At 35.1% G+C, this 21646-nt stretch overlaps 2 protein-coding genes, 3 long non-coding RNA genes and 1 pseudogene across 7 annotated transcripts; 4 read left to right on the top strand and 2 right to left on the bottom strand.

Moving 5' to 3' along the window:
- Positions 1-1102: 1102 nt before the first annotated feature.
- LOC146906627 (uncharacterized) lies at positions 1103-2857 on the bottom strand. The gene is made up of 2 exons (XR_015017460.1): positions 2779-2857; positions 1103-1290 (listed from the first exon to the last, which is right to left on the bottom strand). It is a non-coding gene; the product is annotated as an uncharacterized LOC146906627 (long non-coding RNA).
- Positions 2858-4030: 1173 nt separating this feature from the next.
- Positions 4031-6870, top strand: LOC146906626 (F-box/LRR-repeat protein 14-like). Its single transcript, XM_085725190.1, has 2 exons — positions 4031-5967; positions 6816-6870. Exon 1 carries the CDS (start codon positions 4290-4292, stop codon positions 5931-5933), a length of 1644 nt encoding a protein of 547 aa, XP_085581316.1. The 5' UTR covers positions 4031-4289; the 3' UTR covers positions 5934-5967; positions 6816-6870.
- A 2296-nt stretch (positions 6871-9166) lies between these two features.
- On the top strand, positions 9167-10559 carry LOC146906625 (uncharacterized). Its single transcript, XR_015018783.1, has 2 exons — positions 9167-9280; positions 10225-10559. It is a non-coding gene; the product is annotated as an uncharacterized LOC146906625 (long non-coding RNA).
- Positions 10560-11882: 1323 nt separating this feature from the next.
- Positions 11883-12632, top strand: LOC146906624 (uncharacterized). Its single transcript, XR_015020677.1, has 2 exons — positions 11883-12412; positions 12537-12632. It is a non-coding gene; the product is annotated as an uncharacterized LOC146906624 (long non-coding RNA).
- A 188-nt stretch (positions 12633-12820) lies between these two features.
- On the top strand, positions 12821-14146 carry LOC146906623 (uncharacterized; annotated as a pseudogene).
- Positions 14147-16471: 2325 nt separating this feature from the next.
- Positions 16472-20060, bottom strand: LOC146906622 (N-terminal acetyltransferase A complex catalytic subunit NAA10-like). 3 transcript variants are annotated; one of them, XM_085727259.1, is made up of 3 exons: positions 19255-20060; positions 17341-17708; positions 16855-17216 (listed from the first exon to the last, which is right to left on the bottom strand). In XM_085727259.1, the coding sequence occupies exons 2-3, from the start codon at positions 17629-17631 to the stop codon at positions 17043-17045; spliced, it is 465 nt and encodes a 154-aa protein (XP_085583385.1). In that variant the 5' UTR covers positions 17632-17708; positions 19255-20060; the 3' UTR covers positions 16855-17042. The 3 variants fall into 3 exon arrangements, with proteins under 3 accessions (XP_085583384.1, XP_085583385.1, XP_085583386.1); XM_085727260.1 differs by having other exon boundaries at positions 17341-17636; XM_085727258.1 differs by having other exon boundaries at positions 16472-17216; positions 17341-20060.
- Between the last annotated feature and the right edge of the window lie 1586 nt (positions 20061-21646).

Here is a 21646-nt window from a genome sequence, read left to right as displayed (position 1 = left end):
AAAAGTGTTTATTGCAAAAAGGTTGTGAAGACAACTCTCCAATAGTCACTACGGACCCTTGAGACGAACTAACAGTTTTAAAAAAAAAACGAAAAATGTCGCCCCAGGTTCGCTATCAGCGAAATCCTCTGGAGTAATTTCGCTCATGGCGATAATTTCGCTATTGGCGAGTTTCTTCAACTCAGTTTTCTGGAAAACGTGTTTTCGTAAAAATCTTATTTCTCAAGCAATCCAATGCACATTATCCATCTTTAACATCATTAAGGTATTCTATAACATATGCATGACAAACTTTAACTTCATTCGGTACAACTGTCGGCTCATCGGAAATTAACGCCTTAATCCTGATATCATAAAATATCCACATAAAATCTTAACTTAATCTGCTGCGAACGGTTTGACTTGTTTCTCTGTCGACTCGCTCGGCACTCCAACATTAGAGCCTTATCCTATCTGAGCATTCAAATCTTTGGCTTCATTCACATACCTTTAACCCTGAGAACTTCCAAATTTCATCAACATATGTCGACTTCTTCTTATCTTGCAACCTCGTACTTACATTCCAGAATATTTATTTCCTTTCCATAACACAGTCTTGCTCCAGTAACGACTCTTACCGAATCTCCTGATCACTTTTAGACATTTCTAAAATCTTAATTTACGGGTATACAAAAATATATTTAACAACTTCCCAAACGTTGTCGGATTAATCCATCTTAACATTACCTTGCATTCCCGGAGAAATCAAACTTAACCGGATTAGTTCACCGGCCACCATCTGGCACGGTTATACTCTTATCATTCTTACTCCGAGTTCTACCTTCTCAAGTCATCCTCATCACATACTTCGTTCCTCCTGGGTCCTATTCAGCTCTCAGGCATCCATCCTAATCGTCGAATGCCAAATTGAGTTGATCAAGCTCAACTAACAACGACAATTAAAACATTTACCTGGAACCCAATGGTCTCACCTCCTTAGTTGTAACTTAATGACCCAAGGCACGGTCTGAATCGACCTGCTCTGATACCAAATGTAACACCCATACTAGACGTATCTAGAAAGTCTAGCAAGTGTGATAATTTAGTATTGGATACATTAAAATTTACAACTATAAAAACTTCGAATGAATATTATACATCAATACGCACTCGTACCAAATGATACAACACCTTTTGTCTAAAATAATAACAAATACATCCTTGAAAATCCATATCCATTCCGCAGCGTGTACGAACGAGCATTTGCTGAAATATCCATCCGGCAACTAACTTGACGTCCAACCTGTTTATCTGAAACAAATAAGGATTGGGATGAGACATAATGTCTCAGTGAGTTCCACCTAATCCTAGGCTATAGGCAACCTCAAGGGAAACCTACGGTCGCTACGTGTCTACTTTACAACCTGACAGTTGAGTATACGTGTGTGGGGACTTGCATGCTTAGACGGTTGTGCATACTAGGACCGTCATAAAATCATCTTACTTGTTATAGGCTTACTACCATCATATGTGTCATGGCGGTCAAGGGGTCCTAGGACCGCTATCTCATGATACGTTAAACGCATCAAGACTATACTTAACATATTCATGACACCATTCCTAAACCGGACGAGTAGGGAAACCTAGGTTCGTCATCGGCATCACATTCCTTACTTAACTTGTACTTGTATTTAACATAATCATGCATGAGTTCATTTGTGATCATAATCATATCCATATCATACATATACGCATCTAAGTTCATTACTCATTATGTTAGCGTTGAACAAACATTATTATCATGGTTCATTTTACGGAGAGCCCCGGGTGGAGTAACCCCGAGAACAATCCCTTCATGACCGATGTACGTACATCAGACTCCCTCGGTGTCGTGCGGGTCCCTTGCGGCTTGAACCGTTCCCCTTGAGTCGAGAACCTCTCGTATCCCCCTGACGTGGATAACAAGAGACACGAGCACCACCATGCGGTTATAATCTTAGTCTTATCATTGTGAAAGATTAAACCTAATCATACATGCGAGTTACCTCGGAACCTTGATCGATCCGATTAAAGGTAAACTCATACTTGTTCATGGGCGTAGAAATATTCTTCGCAATCTAACTTACATAGTCAATCATGATTAACATTCTAATTCTCAACAACTAGTCGAGGCTGTAGTTGATTCCCTTACTTAAGGAATATTTTGCTACCCGATTCTTATCGTATTAACTCTCATTTACCATGCTTTACTATACTTGCCAAATACTTGTTTAGTTTATAAGAAAATCTCCTCTTCAACTTTAACAATGAGGATCTTGGTTTGAGGGGTTTACATTTGCAAAAAGACACCTCGGAGAAAACCTCCTCGCGAATCCCCACGCCTGCCAAAAGCAAGCAAAACAGTGAGATGCCTCATTGTCTTACTCGCCATGGCTAGTAGATTTGCTGGGGAGGCGAGCAGCAGCTCGCAGCTGCGAGTTGGGGGCGAGCAGGACCCCCAGTTCGGTCTTTTAGCTCGCCTAGCGAGCTATTTGCTCGCCGTGGCGAGCTGTGACAGTCCTGCAACCTCAAAATTGATATTTTTGACTTAAAATCCTCAAACCAAGCATCTCCAAGTGTTATATGACCCTTAGGATCATTAGAAACCTATAAAACAGTCATGGAACAAGTACAAACAAGTATAGCAAGCATGGCAAGAAAAGGGCCAACTAACTTACACTTTAAACCCTAAAATTCATATAGTTTTCTTACATAAATAAAACACATAACCAAGGGTGGTAAGCTATCTAAGGAACTCACCTTGCAAGTTCTTAAAGCAATTCCAAGCCTCAAGCTCAAGCAAGCATCATCTTCCCTTTACAGCCAACCCTAGTTTGCTTCCTTGTTTCCAAGCTTCAAGCTAACCAAGAAACACAACCCATACTCTAGCCCATGCTCCAACTCCCACTAGTTGCTTCCAAATTGCCATACATACCATAAACATCATCAACCCACTCCTTGATTCTCTTGGAACCCTAACTCTTGATCTTGACCCCAAGTTGACATCAAACTTCAAAACAAACTCAAGGCCCTAGCTTCTTGTCCCATGAACTTATGAAGACTAAAACAACTCATATTTCAAGTTCCAACTTTGCCAAACCAAAACCCTAGTTTCATGGAGGAGAGGAGGAGAAATAAAGAAATCAAACCAATTACACACTTCCTTAAGCTTAAGGGATCATAAAAGATCATAGAATGAAATCTTACCATGAGAAGATGAAGTTTCATGAAAGGTTGTTGAAGAGGAGAAGAAGTAGTGAAATCTCCCAAAGTTTCTAGTTCTTCTTGAAAGAAGATAAGAAGGAAACCATGATGTATGATCCATCACCAACTTAAGAATCCATGGGGAAGAAGATTTGATGATTTGGTGAGGTTGGGAGAGAAGAGGGAGGCCGATGGTTAGAGAGAAGAGAGAGCAAAACTCTTTTCTCTAACCTAGAGAGAGAAAGAAGTTGAACAATGAGATATTTTGGGCCTTTTTCCAAATAAATATCCTTTAACGCGCAATTACCATAATGCCCCTGCCTCAGGCGTGCGATAACTGACTCTGATATTTATTACGTAATGAGCTGACATCACATAATAAATATTTTCCACTACCCTCATTCCGATACCGACAGGCGGGATATTACAATAGATCATTTGATTTTTCCTCCATTAAAAGTTATTTATACCTTTATGTTATCATTTTACTAATTATTATTAGAGTAAACAATAAATAATTGTTATTTTATTTTATATTTGAGTAAATTTAATTTTTATTTTATATACAGGCAAACAAAAATACATTGAGTTGATAAGTAATTTTTTTATATGTTTTGAGAATAGTTAATAGATAAATCGATGTACGAATAATTTCAAATGATATTTAAAAATAGTAATGAAAATTATATAAACAAAAATAATAATATATACAAATTTTAACGTAGTAAAAAGAGCGGACAAAAGTCTTTTTTTTTTTTTTTTGATAAAATGAACGGACAAAAGTCTTACCACTATTTCGTCCAAAAAAAAAAAGTCTTACCGCTACTTCAAAAAAAAAAAGTATATATATTGACGAGTCGGAAGAGAGAAACCCTAGCTTAGGTTTTAGAAGTGAACGCTTACCGACATCAATCATTGACAGCTTATTCCTCACCTCGAATCGTACCATCCATTCAAACCCTAGCTTCAACAATCACTATCGTCACCGTTAACCCTAACCCAAAATCTTAATTTCTCTGATTTGAATTGAAACATAAAAGTTTTATGTTAACCCTCAAATCATCACAATGAAAAGGAAGAGGACATCTTCTCTCAAATCTTCGTATTTACCTGATGAATGTTGGGAACATATCTTCAAATTCATCGTCGACGGCGACAACAACAACCGACGCTACCTGTATCTTCTCTCCATGGTCTCCAAACAGTTCCTCTCCATCATAGACCCTCTCCGATTCTCACTCACTGTCGTCAATCCAACAGTCCCTTTCCTCAGCAGCCTCTTCCAAAGGTTCGCTAACCTCAACTCTCTCGACCTCTCGCGCTACAATGGTGACCTCAACTGTCTTCTTCGTAAAACCTCTTGTTTCCCTTTGAAACTCACATCTCTCAACATCTCCAATCAACCTACCATTCCCGCAAAAGGGTTGCGAGCTTTCTCCAAAAAGATTAAAACTTTGACCTCTCTCACCTGTTCCTGCATCACTCGTTCCACTAACTTTGACTTGTTCCTTATCGCGGAATGCTTCCCTTTGCTTGAAGAACTCGACCTCAGTTGCCACAAAGATTACACAGATGACCCTTACTATTGTGATGGGGTAGAGGCTCTTTCAATGGAACTTAAAAAACTCCGCAAGGTTAATCTTTCTAGATTTCCGACAGAAAACCAACCACTTTTCTACTTGTTCAGCAACTGTAAGCTTCTCGAAGAAGTCACCATTTTTTATTGTGATCTATTACCCAATGTAGGCATTGCTTCTGCTCTCCGCGAGAGACCAACATTGAAGTCTTTATCCTTTTCCGACGATAACGGTGTGTTCACTGCTTCACATCTTATCGACTCATTGGTGAGTTTGAAGTGTTTGACTTGTCTTAATTTGCAAGATTTGGTTATCTCGGATAACTTGCTCTACTCTATTGCAAGAGAAGGTATTCCCTTAACGAGGCTTGTCCTTCGACATTGCACTGGGCATAGTTATGATGGAATCTTTAGGTTGTTATCCAATTGTCAACATTTCCAACATTTGGATCTTACTGGCACTCCGTTTTTGAATGATGAACATGTTGTTAAGTTGTCTCTGTTTCTTGGTGATTTGATGTCAATAAACATTAGTCTTTGCCATGAGGTCACAAAATCAACGCTGTTTGCACTCGCTAGGAGCTGTCCTTCACTTAGTGAGATCAAAATGAAAAATATTGGAAGAAAGAGTGTAGAGAATTCCGATTCTTTGACAGATTTTGGTGTATATCCTCAATTAAAGTCTCTCTATTTGGGTAACAATCATTGGTTAGGAGATGAAAATATCATATTGTTTGCTTCCATTTTCCCCAACTTGCAGCTTCTTGATTTGCGAAGGTGTCTTATCATATCTGAAAGTATTTGTCATGTTTTAAGGAGGTGTTGTAAGATTAGACATTTGAACTTAGCCCACTGTTCAAGTGTAAAGCTACTAGGAATGAACTTTGGAGTTCCCAAACTGGAGGTGTTGAACTTGTCATTTACAGAAGTTGATGATGAAACACTCTATATGATCTCAAAGAATTGTTGTGGGCTTGTGCAACTATTCTTGGAACATTGTGATAATGTCACAGCGAAGGGAGTGAAACATATGGTAAAAAATTGCAAACAACTGAGAGAGATCAATTTGGGGAATTTTAAATTAAGTGGCAGAGATAAGAATCTCTTCTTTCGTCGCGGATGCCTTCTTTGCTAATATTCTCCAAGTGCTATGCTGCATTTTAAACTCTGTAAGTTGTTCTCCGAAAAAAAAAACTGTTTTATATACGGTGTCTTATTTTTGCTGTGTGGTGTTATCTTAGATTCTTAGAATAATTTTGAAACTTCTATTTGGTGTATCAGTCTAGTGGTAGTTGGGAGATAGTTTATTTCATTTGCTACATTACTTCATTGATGTTGACTGACTCAATGACTTTTATCTGGTGTAATATTGCTTGCAACATCAAAAAGAGTATAATATTAGTGTTACAGTAGTTGGATACTACTCTACTTCATATACATTTCTTCACATATGTTTCTTTCCACCGATTAATTGCATTTGATTCTCTGAACTATTGTTGCACAACACAAAAACCACAAAAACCACCGATAAATTGCAATTTTTCTTAAGCTAACCAATATGGCAGTCCTTGTTATTAGGTTCTTAAAACTTTTCTTGTTAGAACCAATATGAAAAACCACATATTAGATCAGGTGATTTAAGAATTAGAGAAGTATCAATTATTACTTCGATTGATGCAAATTATCTATTGCAGTTCCGATTTAGGAAGTGTTAGTATTAGTGTAGTGATTATGTCTTGGTGTTTTTCTTGCACTGTGTGATTCTGTCCTGGTATATTGATGTTAATTTCAATTCATAGCAGGATATGAGCTTCAATAACAGTGACTAGAAAAACATATAATTTGAACAAAATCAACAAGAAATTATTTTCCTTGTTATTAATTAATTCCGAAATTTTATGCTTATGAAGAATTTTGATTAATTTTAAATTATAAACAGGTCAAAAATATTTCATATTTTTGATAAATTTTCATTCTCATTAATATATGCTATAACATCTCTTTATTGTCGTCACAGGGAAGATGATTGCAGTTGAAAGAAATTTAAGCAAGTTTGGGATATTTCAACTAATTGTTTTGTAATAATCATTGGAGCCACAGTCCTGTCTAGCTGGATTAATGAATTTCTCTAGTTACCTATGCCTTATTTGCGGCCGAAATTTGATGAAATGTATTAACCTTGGGTTAGTGTTTATTCCGATTGTTGGGTTACCTATGCTTTATTTCATGAAATATATTAACCATAGGTTAGGTCCAGACCTTTGTAAGTTTCGACATGTTTATCTATCGAAAAACTTAGATGAGGTAGCATCTAAAAATCTTGAGCTATATAGGCGGATTTCAACTTCTGTGAAAAATAGCTAATTAAAAGACTCTGTCATTGCAAAATAAATACAATTTTTCTTTTCTTACATACAATTTTTGAAAAATTTATTCATACCGACTCATGTAGAACCCTAAACCAATTTGACCTATGTGACTTAAATTTCAAATACAAAACCTTCATAATCATAATCACGGACTTTTCAAAAAAAAAATTGCAACTATTTCGCCTGGTATGTTTCAAATCAGATTTTGCATGATTTAGAGTCTTACTCAAACTCTTTGCTAGACTTAACGTTGCCACCCCTGGTTGATGGCTATTGTGTTCTAGAATTCTTATTTCGCACACATTGAAGAATGCCGGCATGATGGGCAGAAAGAAAGTAGCAAATCAATTATTTCATGTCCATTGTGAAGAAACATATGCGAGCAGAGAGATGTGTGCATGACCTGTTTAGATAGAAGTTGAACTATTATTGCACTAGTTGTTATTAGCTGCTAAATTCAACAAATAAATATTGATACATTCAGGAGTTGGAATTGAGATACGACTTTGTAAAGAAATAACAAAGCTGTTTCTTGATTATAACAACACCGATGTAAGGGCTATGCAGATTCCACAAAGATCATAATTATAAGATGGTGACAGACTGTAGGAGTTAGATTCGAGCTACAAAGATTTGAGAAATTTGATTTTTTTTTAACCAGTGCGGATATAAAATAATGGATAAACTAAGGATTCTTTGATTTCTCACCATTACAAAGATTTTGTACAACATATGCATGAATCTATTGCTACAAAACTAAAGTCAGTTACAGTGATCTGTAAATTAAAGTGATGGCGGCATGAATGACTACTCCTCCAGCTTTTGTCAAGCTTTTTATACACAAATATCCGAAAGAAAATATATATTAGCTCATTGAAAAGCTAGTTATCATGGAGGTAAAACCTCAACTAAAATACTTCCCGGAGCTTCTCATTTTACTCAAATTTGAAACGTATATATCACCTCATAATACCAATCCCTATCATCGCTCCACCCCTAAAGACCTGACGCCTAAACGCCACACACTATAAAGCTTAGCCCAACCTTGAATAGTCTCCTAAGTCCTAACCAATTCTATCTGAATCATTTTCTTTTTCCTCTCCGCCACATTTTTTCTTTTTCAATTTTTGTATGATTTTACTCATTCGTACAATTCTTCTCCAACCAAATATCAAAATTCTAGTCGATAAGTACAACTCTTTGATGTGCAGGCGCTCAGGTTTAAACATACAACTCCGCACTTCATGGCATTGAGTGTATGCGAGTTTTGTTAGATCTAATCATTGTATATAAGAAATTTTACTACACTACACTGAAATTGAAATTTTACTACACTACACTTAAACAAAAATTGAAGTGAAACAAACTCTTGCGCTGTGTAAGGATTTGGTTAGAGAGAGAGTATGAAGTTCTTGAGTTTCATCCATTGAACTGTTCAGTTCAATGTGTTGAGCAAGCTATTGTCAGGAAGTTCAAAATTTTGAATTTCTGATTGAAAAAACACCAAAGAGTGGATAACTACTATGTGTGTGTGTGTGTGTGTATTGCAGCAGCATTAATTTATATATCTAAAGGGTCTTTTAAAATAATTATATATTTAAAGGATGGAAATAGGTCAGATCCAGCGACACTACAAGAAAATATCAGTATTACTACCAAATTATTGCTACGGTCATGTGTTCAAGTAAATTAGTGGTTGATTGAATGTGCTTTTACGACTAATAGTTGTTCGTTCCTTTTTACAGCATTTGTTTAGTTTTTTATTTTATTTTTAATTAATTCAAAAGATATTCTTTCAGAATTTTATTCAGAATAAAAAACATTTTTAATACCCAAAACATTTTATATTTTATAAAACAAAAAAGTAAACATTTTCATTTATTATTTTCTCTCTCTCTCTCCCCGTTGTAATCTCTCTCCGTACAGTTCCACCGTTACGGTTATCGGCACCACCGTTGTGGTTCACCGCACCACCGTTGAGGCTCATCTCACAACCAATAAGGCTGATCGCACCACCGTCGCGGCTCGTGGACCATCGGTTTTTCAGATCTAGACCTCGCTACCTTGCTACCTCAGTCACGAAGATTCATATTCTCGCTCCATAGCTTTTCTGGTATCGATCTGAAACCATTTTGTGTTTGTAGTGTATTTGTCATACTTTTGATTCACATTTGGACTAATTTCCCCAATCCTGAACCCTAATTTTCAAATTATCATTTCTAATTTGATGCATTGATTTGATTCAACATTTTTTGTGTACGTTTTATTTGGTATAGGTTTGGGATACTGTTAGTATTACTGTATTTTGGTTTTGGTTGTTGATCAGAGAAAGTGTGTTTTTGTAAGTGAAATATTCAATGAAATCTGTAAATTATCACTTTTGTTTTTAGTTCGATTCATTTCTCTGCAACCTAGAAACTTGTATTGGTGTTATTCAATGTTGAAATTCTCTTGTAGCATGTGTGAGTTGTTGTTGTGCTACTTCAAACTTGTTAGGGTCTGTTTAGATAAACAACTTATTTGGAGCTTATAGCACAAGTACTTTTCATGATAAGGGCTTATGTATAAGGTTACATAAGCTATTTCTACAGCATATGATAAAATAAACTCAAATTGTTTTTGTATATGCTATAAGATATTTTCAGAAGTTATCTTAGAGAACTTACTAAAATAAGCTGAAAAAAGCTTATGAGAAAATGTCATAAGCTATTTTCAAAAGCTCTCCCAAGCAGTCACATAAAACTTATGTTAGTAGAAAAGCTCAAATAAACTAATCCAAATCGGCCCTTAGTTATTGAACAAAAATGTAAGAACTATAAACTAGCGGAGCCAAACTTCTCTGCTTGGTCATATAGGTTGTAGTGAAGGTAGTTGCAAAGTAACAAATTAAGAAGGGTTTCCTGACAGAGCTCATCATGGAGCAGGCACTTCCTCTCAACTTCTCTTCCTTTCACTCATTGCCATTTGGTTCATATCTCTTACAGCTTTTGCTGCTACTACTCATTGCCATTTGGTTCATATCTCTTACAGCTTTTTCCGTCTCTACTTGACCTGCAGTATTCACCACTGATATTGAATTTGAGTACAACATAATAGCTGGACGCATAAGGGAGTTGGCTTTCCTGAACCCAGAGGTAAAGTTGTTGATTTTAAATAATGTCTAATTTGACATGTCATATAATATTCACTTTTATCATCTGCAATTGTGCACGTTGTGTATAATTTATCAAGGCCTATAGGTCTGTATGTCTTGGAAGGATTTACCATAAATATTAATTCATTTTTTCATGTTGGGTAGATGGTATTATTTTGATTAAATTTAAATAAGGTTTATAGCTTCATTTTGCTGCTGATGGATGATTTCTTTGCATTTAAATATTTAGACAATTTTGGTTTGGTAGGTGGGGTTACTCTTGGTTTGGTAGGTGGGGTTATGGTTTTTGCCGTGGAAGCTTTGGTGTGACAGAACAAAACTATAATGATGCTATTGAAACTCTTGGTTCATTAGTTCTTGATGATATTGTAAGAGATTTGAGAAAGACAAAGTACCAGAAAGATGTCAAGCAAATTATTCGTTACTGATTTCGCTTATTTCACTTATTTTTCACACTTCGCCGCAATCTAAGGTATTGATTTCCTCTACTTTGTATATTACAAATATTTGGTAGTAATTGATTTTTCTTGGATTTTTGTGTTCGTTTGATATAATGATATGTCTCTTGTGTTTAAACAACTCAATCTCGTGTTTTTAATTTTGCAATTTAACAGTAGGTGGTAATTCAAATAGTGGTAATTCAAATAGTGTATGTGTTTGATATAATGATATAATTGATTTTTCTTGGATTTTTGATGTCTTCTACTTCATTTATACTAATTCAAATAGGACTGTAAAAATGTTGCAGGATCTTCATACATGCTTGATAGAACTTTGACATCTATACTGTGGGGTATAATATCTGATCGCTATGGTAGAAAATCAGTTATAATTGTAGGGGCTATCACAGTGTATGTACATGAAGTCATGCTTTCCTTGGCCTTCAAGCTATATAATATATGTTGCTCTGTAACAACAATCAGTATTTTATTAAGATAACTTGTAAAATCTCTTTTGAATCATTATGATGTCCGCATACTTAGAAAATCTCATATCGAATTCATTCCTGAGGTACCTATCACTCTACTTATCATCATTATGTGATACATGTGTGTTAGTTTGTTTTATTTTTGAAGTTATTATACTTTTTGTTTCTGACTTTTTCAATTACAATGCGAAGAAACCAACCTGGGCGTCAGAGTCATATGGGGTCTTCCTCTGCAATTGATTGCATTTCCGTTCATCAAAGTCTCAGCGTTCACGTCAGCTTCATGAGGTAGTTTGCATTTCTCTACATTACGTGACAGTTACATTTTATAGTTTCTTAAGTTTGTTGAAAAGACTGCTCCTATTGCTGTTTATACTTCCGGAAAAGGATCATCAGCTGCTGGCCTCAGCTTCTGTAATCCAAGATAGCAGCACTGTAAGTCCTTTACTTGATGCATTGTTTGCATTGGATGCTAAATGTCTGTCATCACTACTTAACATTGAGATATGATCATAAACTAGTTCTTCGTGTATCTTGATTGAGAATATCTGATTGTTATTCTTTGCATTTCCAGCGTGAGTTTTATTTTCAGCGTGAGTTTTATCTGATCGATATGTTTTGTGATAGAGGCAAGACACTACGAAACATCTTAGAAGGTGTACTCCGAGACTGGATATCCGAAGATCTGAAGGAGGCACTCGTGACTATTTTTAGTGCTCCAAATCATCTTTGTTGTCAGTAACAACTCCTAAAACAAATTGTCCTATTCTATTTGATGTAGAGCAAATCATCTTTGTTGTCAGTAACAACTCCTAAAACAAATTGTCCTATTCAATTTGATGTAGAGCAATCGAATAGACCTTGCGCATGATGGGGAGAAGACTCTGTTTACTATTGGCTCACTTGCTCAGAAGTTGTTCTTGAAGATGTCACTTCAAACAAGTTGAAATGTCTGTATTCCCATCTGATTAATTTGTCACTATTCTCGTCTGATTAAGATGTCACTTTCAGTTTTCTCTCTGAAATTCTCATGATGTGCAGATTGATTTTGCTTATTGGTATCCCTTCAAAGTTATACCAAAGCCTTGCCCATACTCCAAAGATCCTCCCTTGTGAAGAAGTCTAGGCAGAAGCCTCAAGAGCAGATGAGGGTCTTGATGGATGTAAGTCTCTTTGTTTAACTAAAGTTTCTTATGAATTGATCGGTTGTGATTTAAATGTTTTTTTTTAAAAGGTCCTAATTGCTAGGATCCATTAAAGAAAGTTTTTGTTAATTTTCTGCTGTAGATTTGCTATGGAATTGCTATGACAAGTCAGAGTTATGTTGCTGTAGATTTGTTGCGAAATGGCTATGATAAGTCATGGTTATTTTGCTGCGGAAAATTCATTTGAAATGCTTTTTTGCTGCGGATTAACTGTGTTTTTGCTAGGATTTTAGTTTTTCTAGCTATGGATTTACTAAAAACTAATTCCCTAGCAAATTTGTCTCTCAATCCATGCTACGGCCGAATCAATAGGTATTCCCTAGCTAAACTCGTTTGCTAGGGATTAGCTGCGAATTAGCTACGAAAATGGGCGTAGCAGATCACATATTTTCTTGTAGTGCGACGAAAAACAACAATCGTCACTACTTTTATCCTCTCAATTCTTCTCAAGAAATCAAAAGGAAGGGGAAGGGAATTTCTCTTTACAAATCTTCGAGACGATCTATTTCATCAACATATTCAGATATACCCAAAGTTATCTTCAATGATGATGACCCCAACAACCTCAACATTTGTCGCTACTTGAATTCTCTCTCCCTCGTCTCCAAGAAACTCCTCTCCCTCACCAACCGGATTCGATTCTCACTCACTATCCTCAATCCAACATGCCCTTTCCTTTGTCGCCTCTTTAAAAGATTCACAAACCTTAATTCCCTCAATCTCACACACTTCAATGGTGACCTTGACGCTCTTATCCGTAAAATCTCTCGTTTCCCATCATTGAACATCACATCACTTAATCTCTCCAACCAACCCATTGTTCCTGCAATTGGGTTACGAGCTTTCTCCCAAAAGATTACAACTTTGACCTCTCTCACTTGTTCCCACATCACTGATTTCAAAAGTAGTGACTTGTTCCTTATCGCAGAATGTTTCCCTTTACTCGAAGAACTTGACCTCAGTTACTCCCAATGTTGCTACATTTACCCCGTAGGTTACCAAAATAAATATTATGATAGCTATTACGATGGGGTTGAGGCTCTATCACTTGCACTTTTCAAACTCCACAAGGTTAATTTTTCTGGATTTCCTATAAACAACCAGTCCTTTTTCCACTTATTCAACAATTGTAAGCTTCTTGAACATGTCATCATGTTCAGTTGTGATCCATTAAGTGGAATGAATATCTTTGGAATTACTTCTGCTCTTCGTGAGAGACCAGAATTAAGGTCTTTTTCATTTTCCCCTCCCAATATGGAAGAAAAAATGTTCGTTGTTACTTCACATTTTATTGACTCTATGGTGTGTTTGAAGGGCTTAACCTGTCTTAATTTGCAGTTTATGAATATCTCAGATAACTTGTTCTACTCTATTTCAAATGAAGGCCCTCCGACATTGTTTTGGCCCCCATAGTTATGCTGGAAATTTCGTTTATTATCTAATTGTCAAGGCATCCAACATTTGGATCTTGAACTTCCGTTTCTGAATGATCAACATGTTGTCCAATTGTCTTCGTTTCTTAGTGATATGATGTCCATAAACCTTAGTGAGATCAAAATGGAAGGAATAGTAGAGAATTCTGATTCACTGGTTGAGTTTGGTGTATACCCTCAATTAAAGTCTCTCTATTTGGGAAAAAAATTGGAGGTGTTGAACTTACTGAGGTGCATTTGCTCATTAGTCTGTGCATGATAATTCTCCAAGGAATAGTTTAATAATTTTATATAATGTACAGTGTAATGTTATAGTTGTTAAATGGTGGTGCCATGGTGGAATGGCAGATTTTTAACAACAGCCATAGGTAGCTTGTGATGGAATGTCGGTGTCCACCATGGTGGCGCTAGAGGCCGCAATGGCGTGTTTTTGTGAGACGATGTCAAGTTCTATTTGTTTTGATGTCAGTTTAGTGAGCTTTACACTGCATGCATTTCTTTGAGTGGGTTTCAAATACTTGTATATTATTTAATTGAAACAATATACCGAGGTCATTTGGCAATGTCTTCTTTAGAAACCTCTTGTTAGGTTTTCATTTGGCATCCTCGTTGACCTTACATATTCACTCTCCGATTCTTCATTGCTGACAAATTTTGTTTGTCTTAATGTCTATTTAGTGAGCCTATGAAGCACGAACTAACACTCTTCGAATTAGGTGTGTTCTTTCGGACACGCTCCGGTGTCTGACACTCATATGATACGTGTACGACACACGTCTGATAACTTCCTGAAGTGTCGTAGAAAATTATTTTTTTATTTGCTTCAACACACTTTATACACTAATAGAACACAACATAGACTTAATCTGGTTTCTAACTCTTATATTCATACGATTAGATTAGTTAATTTCAGAGTTGGAGAAGTATCAATTACTGTTTGACATTCATCGCACATTCATTCTCAACAACTTCTTAAAAGACGATCCATTGCAAAACTTAAAAAAACTGAATTTAACATTGCAATCAGTCGTATGCACATCATATATAACATCTTCGATTGTCTGCATTAAATTTAGGGAGTGTTGATGCCGATGTAATTTCAATTTATGGGGCTGCTGTTTGATTGAAGATGGCTTATTCAACCTACTTTATTCATAGAAGGATATGAGTTTCAATAAGAATGACTAAAAAACTTGAACAGAAGCATTTAGGCATTATCTTGCGCTTACGAAGAATTCTTATGATAAAGGCCTTGTTTCCCAAACTTAATTCTTATGAAGAATTCTGATAATCTTATTTGAAAAGCTGGAAAAAAATAATTCATATTTTAATTTTATTTGCCAGAGATTCATATTGAATGTGTTTAGTTTTGATTGAACCCGAAAATTCATATAGATTGAGTGGAGTTTTGTTGTAACCCTACCACACAAATTCATATTTTTCTTTTATTCATCATAAGGTTTTCTCAAGTTTTCTCTTTTAGATCCTAATATCTACGTACAATTTTGTTTCTAGAATCTAGATTTGTTTTCTCCTTCTAATAACACATTTAATTTATGTCGAAGTTATAACTGGGTGTTGGCTTCACAATCAATAAAGCGATATTAGAAAAAGGGAAAATTATCACGGATTCATGGTTGATTCATTTTGTGTGCTGCAGGTTACAAAAGATCTATAGAAGATGGTTGCAGTTCAACGAAATTTAAGCAAGTTTGGAATTAAAGAATAAGCTAGAACTGGAAAGGTCCCAAAGCACAATTGAGCACCAAAGAAAATTTCTTTATTTTGTTTACTTTCTCATTCATTGTTGTGTTACAATTTTTGGAGCAAAAAGTTTAGTCTGTCGTATTAATGTGTAGTTTTCTAAAATGATCTGATGAGTGGAAAACTTTATTAACCTCATTGTTACTGTTTAATATGATTGTTGATTTTAAATGCTTTTATTCGATAATTAAAATGATGCATACACACACATATTTATGATCTGATGAGTGGAAAACTTTATTAACCTCATTGTTACTGTTTAATATGATTGTTGATTTTAAATGCTTTATTCGATAATTAAAATGATGCATACACACACATATTTATAGCAGCCAATGAATGCTAGTGCGCAATGGCTTTCTCTGATAGCAGCGTGTTTCTCAACAAAAGTTATTTTTATGTGCTTATGTGGAGTATTGCGTAGCAGAATTGTTGTTGTTTTGTGGCTAGACGTCTTGGACCTGTTTTCAGGCGTTATAGGCTTTAGGCGTGTCATGCTTCTTCGAATCACTCCTAAAGCAACATGATTGATGTAATATTTGAGAGAAATTGGGTCCGAGTGAGGTTGGACAAGCGATAGGTTTTGATGGTATTCACGATAGAGCAGTGTGCGCAGTAGTTGATATTATAGTAACACCGAAGAAGAAGGGCCTCTTTGTAAAATCCAATATATTAAAAGTATAAACATTTGGGTTGATATTTTTCAATACCATTTCATAGAACAAACCAAATGCTTCTTTCAATTGATCAATAATGTTAAAATCCAAGGAGAATTTCTCTTTGTAATCATTTCAAAATACACACACACACTTTAATGTTATTTTTATATGAGGTAAACTAGTATGAATATATATATATATATATCGAGTTACGATTCGATTTCAGATAGGAAAAACAAATTTGCTTAAATTTTCGATTCCGACAACCTTGAATAGAACTCACATTCAGATCATTTGAAGCTTCTCAAAGCCTTGAATCCTATTACAGAGTCACTGTCATTTTGTTTTGATTATGCAAAAGCCTTGAACCCTATTACATCCTTCAGTCGTGAAACCAAAATGCAAGGAAAGCAGCAGCTATAACTAATTGATTACCATCTGTTTTGAGTGCCATAATAATCAGAAAATTTCTCTAGAGAAATATTCGTCTCGTGTTTGGGAATATTATCATGAAGTACGTGAGTTAGTCTAGCAGTTTCATGCATTAGACAGAAAATAGAGTTTCATTATTCATTCAAAACATAGTAAAAATTGAGATTGTAAAGAGACACATTACCATCTAGTCAAAATAAAACTAGGAATAAAGTTGCATTTGTTTTTACAACAAAATTCAAGAAAATAAAACTAGGCAAATCGCTCTAACAATCAAGTGCCTTTTGCATTACCTTCGGTCTACGCAGAATGCATCTGCTTCCCCTCGAGCTTCTTCATCATGATGACATTAGCATCATCCTTCCCATCAATATTATTGCTCTTCACAGCCTCCTCATACTTCATCTTTTTGAATAAGAGTAATGCGTCAGTGTTGGTCTTCGGGACGGTCACTGAGACGTAAGCAGCACCTTGCTACAAACACAGTAACAGAGGAACCATATTACAAACTACACCAATCACGCCATTAAATTAAAAGAAGACACAATTGTTAACAAACAAAATTATGACAGAGTCAATAGGTAGAAAACAAACAAACCTTGTCCAAGTCCATTTCGGCCATGGTCACAAGTCGAGTAGCGTGTCCTTTTCTCCGAAAGATAGGGTTAACGAAGAGAGAAGTGATATGACCATAACCAGTATGCTTCAGATCACCAATATCAAAGACGATGAAACCGAGGATAAACCCTAGGAGTTTATCCTCGGCGACTTGAAGAATCTTACCATTCGCCAAACTTTTAGCATCCACGTCAGGTAAAACAGCATCCACAAGAATCTTAAATAGGTCAACAGGTGTTGCATCTCTTACGACCACATGTGGGGACTCCATCTTTACTGTTTCAGTGTTAGCTAGGGTTTGCGGTTTGGAATGATGAATGGAATGGAAAGGTGTGTAACGCTTTTGATCTGGACCACTTATTTTTTAATGTAATAAATATTCTTTTTTTTTGACAAAATGTAATAAATATTCTTATTTTTCTCATATAAATATAATAAATAAAAAAATCATTCTCATATTAATATGAGTTCTAATCGCCGTTAAAATTCTTCAATCAAACCCGATTATTAAATCAATGCTACTTTCCGTGCAATGATGGTGGAATAACATATAATGTTTTATTTAAGTTTATAATTTAAAATATGATTTAATTCGTTTATATCTGTTTTTATACTATATCTCAAATGGAGGTAGTAGAATTGACAACTCAACTTTTATTGAAGCAAGACAATAGTGAATTGCTTAGGCTCTAAATCAATTGAATCTAAGTATCAATTTAGGGATATAACTCATCTTACTAGAATCCCGCAATTGTAAATGGTTGAATTGCGTGGATATTAAAATAAACTTTCACTGATTTATCACGGGGTTATGCTTTACTTTCTTAAATTCATACATAAGACAAGTTATAAACTAATAATTACTTGATTTAATAAAGTAATAATTTTATAAGAAAGAACTATGTATTTCTCTCCAAAAAAAAAAAAACTATGTATTTCACATTATTTCAAAAAAAAAATTGCATTTCACATGAATATTTTTTCTTTTTAAGGTTAATGGCGTTTTACCCCCTGTAATATAGTTCATTTTCGGTTTTACACCCTGTAAAATATTTTTTTTGATTTACCCCCTGTAAAATATTTTTGTTTTGATTTAACCCCCTAATAGGTCATTCAAAAACCAGAATTTCTGAAGAAAAAAATAAAAAATTGGTTTTTGAATGACCTATTAGGGGGTAAATCAAAACAAAAATATTTTACAGGGGGGCAAATCAATAAAATATTTTACAGGGTGTAAAACCGGAAATGACCTGTATTACAGGGGGTAAAGCACTATTAACCCTTCTTTTTATGACTAAACACAGATCCATTTATTAAATGCGTTTACATTAAGCTCTAAAATATCAAGTATTATTTTGAAGCAAATATATACAACATATAAACAGAAATATCAATTCTAAAGGGTCAATGTGCATATTTAAGCATCACATTCTCTTAAAGTTTAAATTTTATTTTTTCTTTCTCGGCATTAAAATCAAATGATCTTTTCATATATGATCTCTATCTATAGGTGATTAAAGTTTCCTGCTTCAAAAAAAAAAAAAAGTTTCTTGCTTCATAACCAAGTTTTCTTTGTAACCAAGTCTACTTGGTGGTTAAGTTATCTTTCGTGGTGACCAAGTTTACTGACAAACTTGATCATCAAGAACGGTAACTTAACCACCAAGTAAACTTGGTCACAAAAAAAGTTTGATCCTTCTGCATTTATCACTTGTCACTGATTTGATAACGAGAAAACGACAAATTCTGCAAAATTTCCTAGCGTGCACTATGTTTTAAAATTAACCTTACAAGTTACAAGTATGATCTATGAATCTGTCATTCTACAATTTTCAATGACATGTTCAAAAAATAAATCAAGATTAGAAGGAAAAGAGTAAACATGGTAACATACCTTAGATTGTTGATCCTGATCACAGGACAAGCAAAAGCTGTTGAAGCAACATGAGTTCTCTTTTTCTCTTATTATCTTCCTATCTTATCTACTGAGGTATGAGTGTATTATGGAGAGGCAAATTTATATGGGGAACAACACACAAGTGGGTCCAACGGATATAGGACCGTTATGCCCCATTTTGAGAACTTGGCCACAATTCAAGTTTATATGAATTATTACAAAAAGCCTAAAGTTGCATTTTCCTTTATTCCTTTTGCAACTTTTATGTTCATTTTCAAAATAAAGGAGAGTAGCTAATAATGAGATTGTCTTTGTTAATTCATGAGGGACTTAATTGACTTGCTTCCGACTAAACTCGATACATAGAGTTTTGAAAATAAACATTAAACAATTGTTTACAAGCATTCATAATTAGTCTAGCACCATACATAAGTTTTACCCTTGGATCAACAAATTTTATCATATTCCATTTAATTTAATGGTGAGGCTTATTGATTTTTGTTTTTGTTTGTTAGGAGTGGTGAAACTTATTGATCTAATGCTAAAAACAACATTGTCCATGAGTACACAAGATTTATCTTATTTGTGCACCTAAATTGTATTCTAGATTCTTTCTCAAGTGAAACTACGTAAGTTTGTTCTAGTAAAAAAATTAGTTCTAAAAAGTTGATGTCAATAAAAGAGTTTATATTTTCTTTCAAAACAAAATAAGAGAGTTTATATTTAAACAGTTTAAGTTTTTCTATCTATGTGCTTAAATTACTTATTTTTCAAAATTAAATGATAACCATTTTATTTTTATTTTTGCAGCTTTCTGAGAGAATAATTTTAAAAAATAAATCCCTTCAAAAAATTAAAACAAAATTCTTTCAGATTGAATCATAGGAATAAGCCTAAGGTATAATGAAGCAGATTAAAAAAATTAATCAAATAGTTAATAACAATTAAATCATTATTCAACCTGAAATCTACTTTGCATTGAAGGTGATTGTTCTCTCGTAAGAAGCTTAGATGATTGTTTATGAGCATCTCTTGCCAAGACGTTGTTTGATGATGTTATAAGAGTTTCTACTTGTCATCTTCTTTCCTTCTAGTTTTTTACTGTCACTACAAGTGAAATTTCTTGCAATGCACAACTTTCATAAATTTGTACTCGATGGATGTTGGATACACCTTTTAGACACTTAACTGTTTTTTGGATCGCATTGGTCCCATAAGTAATAAAAAGTCTATTTCGGTCCTTTAATTTCATATCCGTTAAACCACATGGTAAAGGGAGAGATGTGGAATATCTTTAACGAAGATGAAATTAAAGGACTGAAACATAACTTTTATTACTTATAAGACCATAGCGATACCAAAAAAATATAATTAACGACTAAAAGAGCAATTTAACCATTATCTTTTTCACCCCACTCATATCCTGTCAATAAACACTATCAACAACCTAATTATAACCAACACATTTTAATAATAAAATAACCTAATAGTTCGTTAACAAAGTCTTTATTGATACGATGAATGAAATACCATGATACTTTTTTTTTTTTTGAATGGCAAAATTTATTATATATAAATAGGGGATTAAATCTCAAGTATTACACTAGAAAGAAAATAAAAATACACCAACACACCCAGCGAAAAATCAACAAACAATCAATTTTCCACTACCACCAACGCAAATTAAAAAAGCAGCCGACGAAGATATGTTGCATCAAACGATCAGATTCACCTACCACTCAACCACTGATAAGTCGGAGGAGCCACCAAAAACCCGAAAAGAACTTGCATCAAAAAACTAGCTCCCGATCTCGAATCAAAAGTGATCGGCCCACCAGACTCCCGACACAAATCAAAAAGGCACCCCTCAACTCACAACCCACCAGAGCAGACACCTTAACCAGTCCAAACTCGGCCCACCAATATCCTAATGACAAACTCAAAGACACAAAAAAGGTGGAACAACAGCGCAAATCGATCCAGCTTGAACAAACAAACCAACACAAGCCACACAACCAACACAAGCACCGCCCAAAACACCATTTCAGCGCCACCCTCTGGACCACTGTACCGTCTTTCTTCGCGGAGGAGACAAATCTCAAATCATCCAGAGACTTGATCCACCACAATTGCACGACCCTTTGCAGACCTAAAGGACACCGCCGACCAAAGATCGACGACGAGGGGTAGGTTAGGAAAACGCACAGAAGCTTGGACGACCAGAAAGCAGTACAATAACCATAAACAACACGCAACACTGCCATGACCACCACACAACAGAATCAGCAGCAAAACACCACCACTGCCTCACCACCACCACCACCGAAACACCACAACCACCACGCATCACCGCCACCACGACACTTCACCACCACCACGCACCACCACC

This window comes from Medicago sativa, chromosome 7 (assembly GCF_051527215.1).
Source record: "Medicago sativa cultivar Bolivia chromosome 7, Bolivia_mono, whole genome shotgun sequence".
Taxonomy (NCBI): domain Eukaryota; kingdom Viridiplantae; phylum Streptophyta; class Magnoliopsida; order Fabales; family Fabaceae; genus Medicago; species Medicago sativa.
Note: the sequence above shows the minus strand (reverse complement) of the source record. Positions and strands in the feature narration are given on the sequence as shown.

Coding starts and splice junctions, on each gene's coding strand:
- LOC146906626 (XM_085725190.1), top strand. CDS start 4,290: ATGAAAAGGAAGAGGACATCTTCTCTCAAATCTTCGTATTTACCTGAT.
- LOC146906622 (XM_085727258.1), bottom strand. CDS start 17,631: ATGGAGTCCCCACATGTGGTCGTAAGAGATGCAACACCTGTTGACCTA. Junction 17,217..17,340: donor CCGAAATGGACTTGGACAAG/GTTTGTTTGTTT, acceptor CTGTGTTTGTAG/CAAGGTGCTGCTTACGTCTC.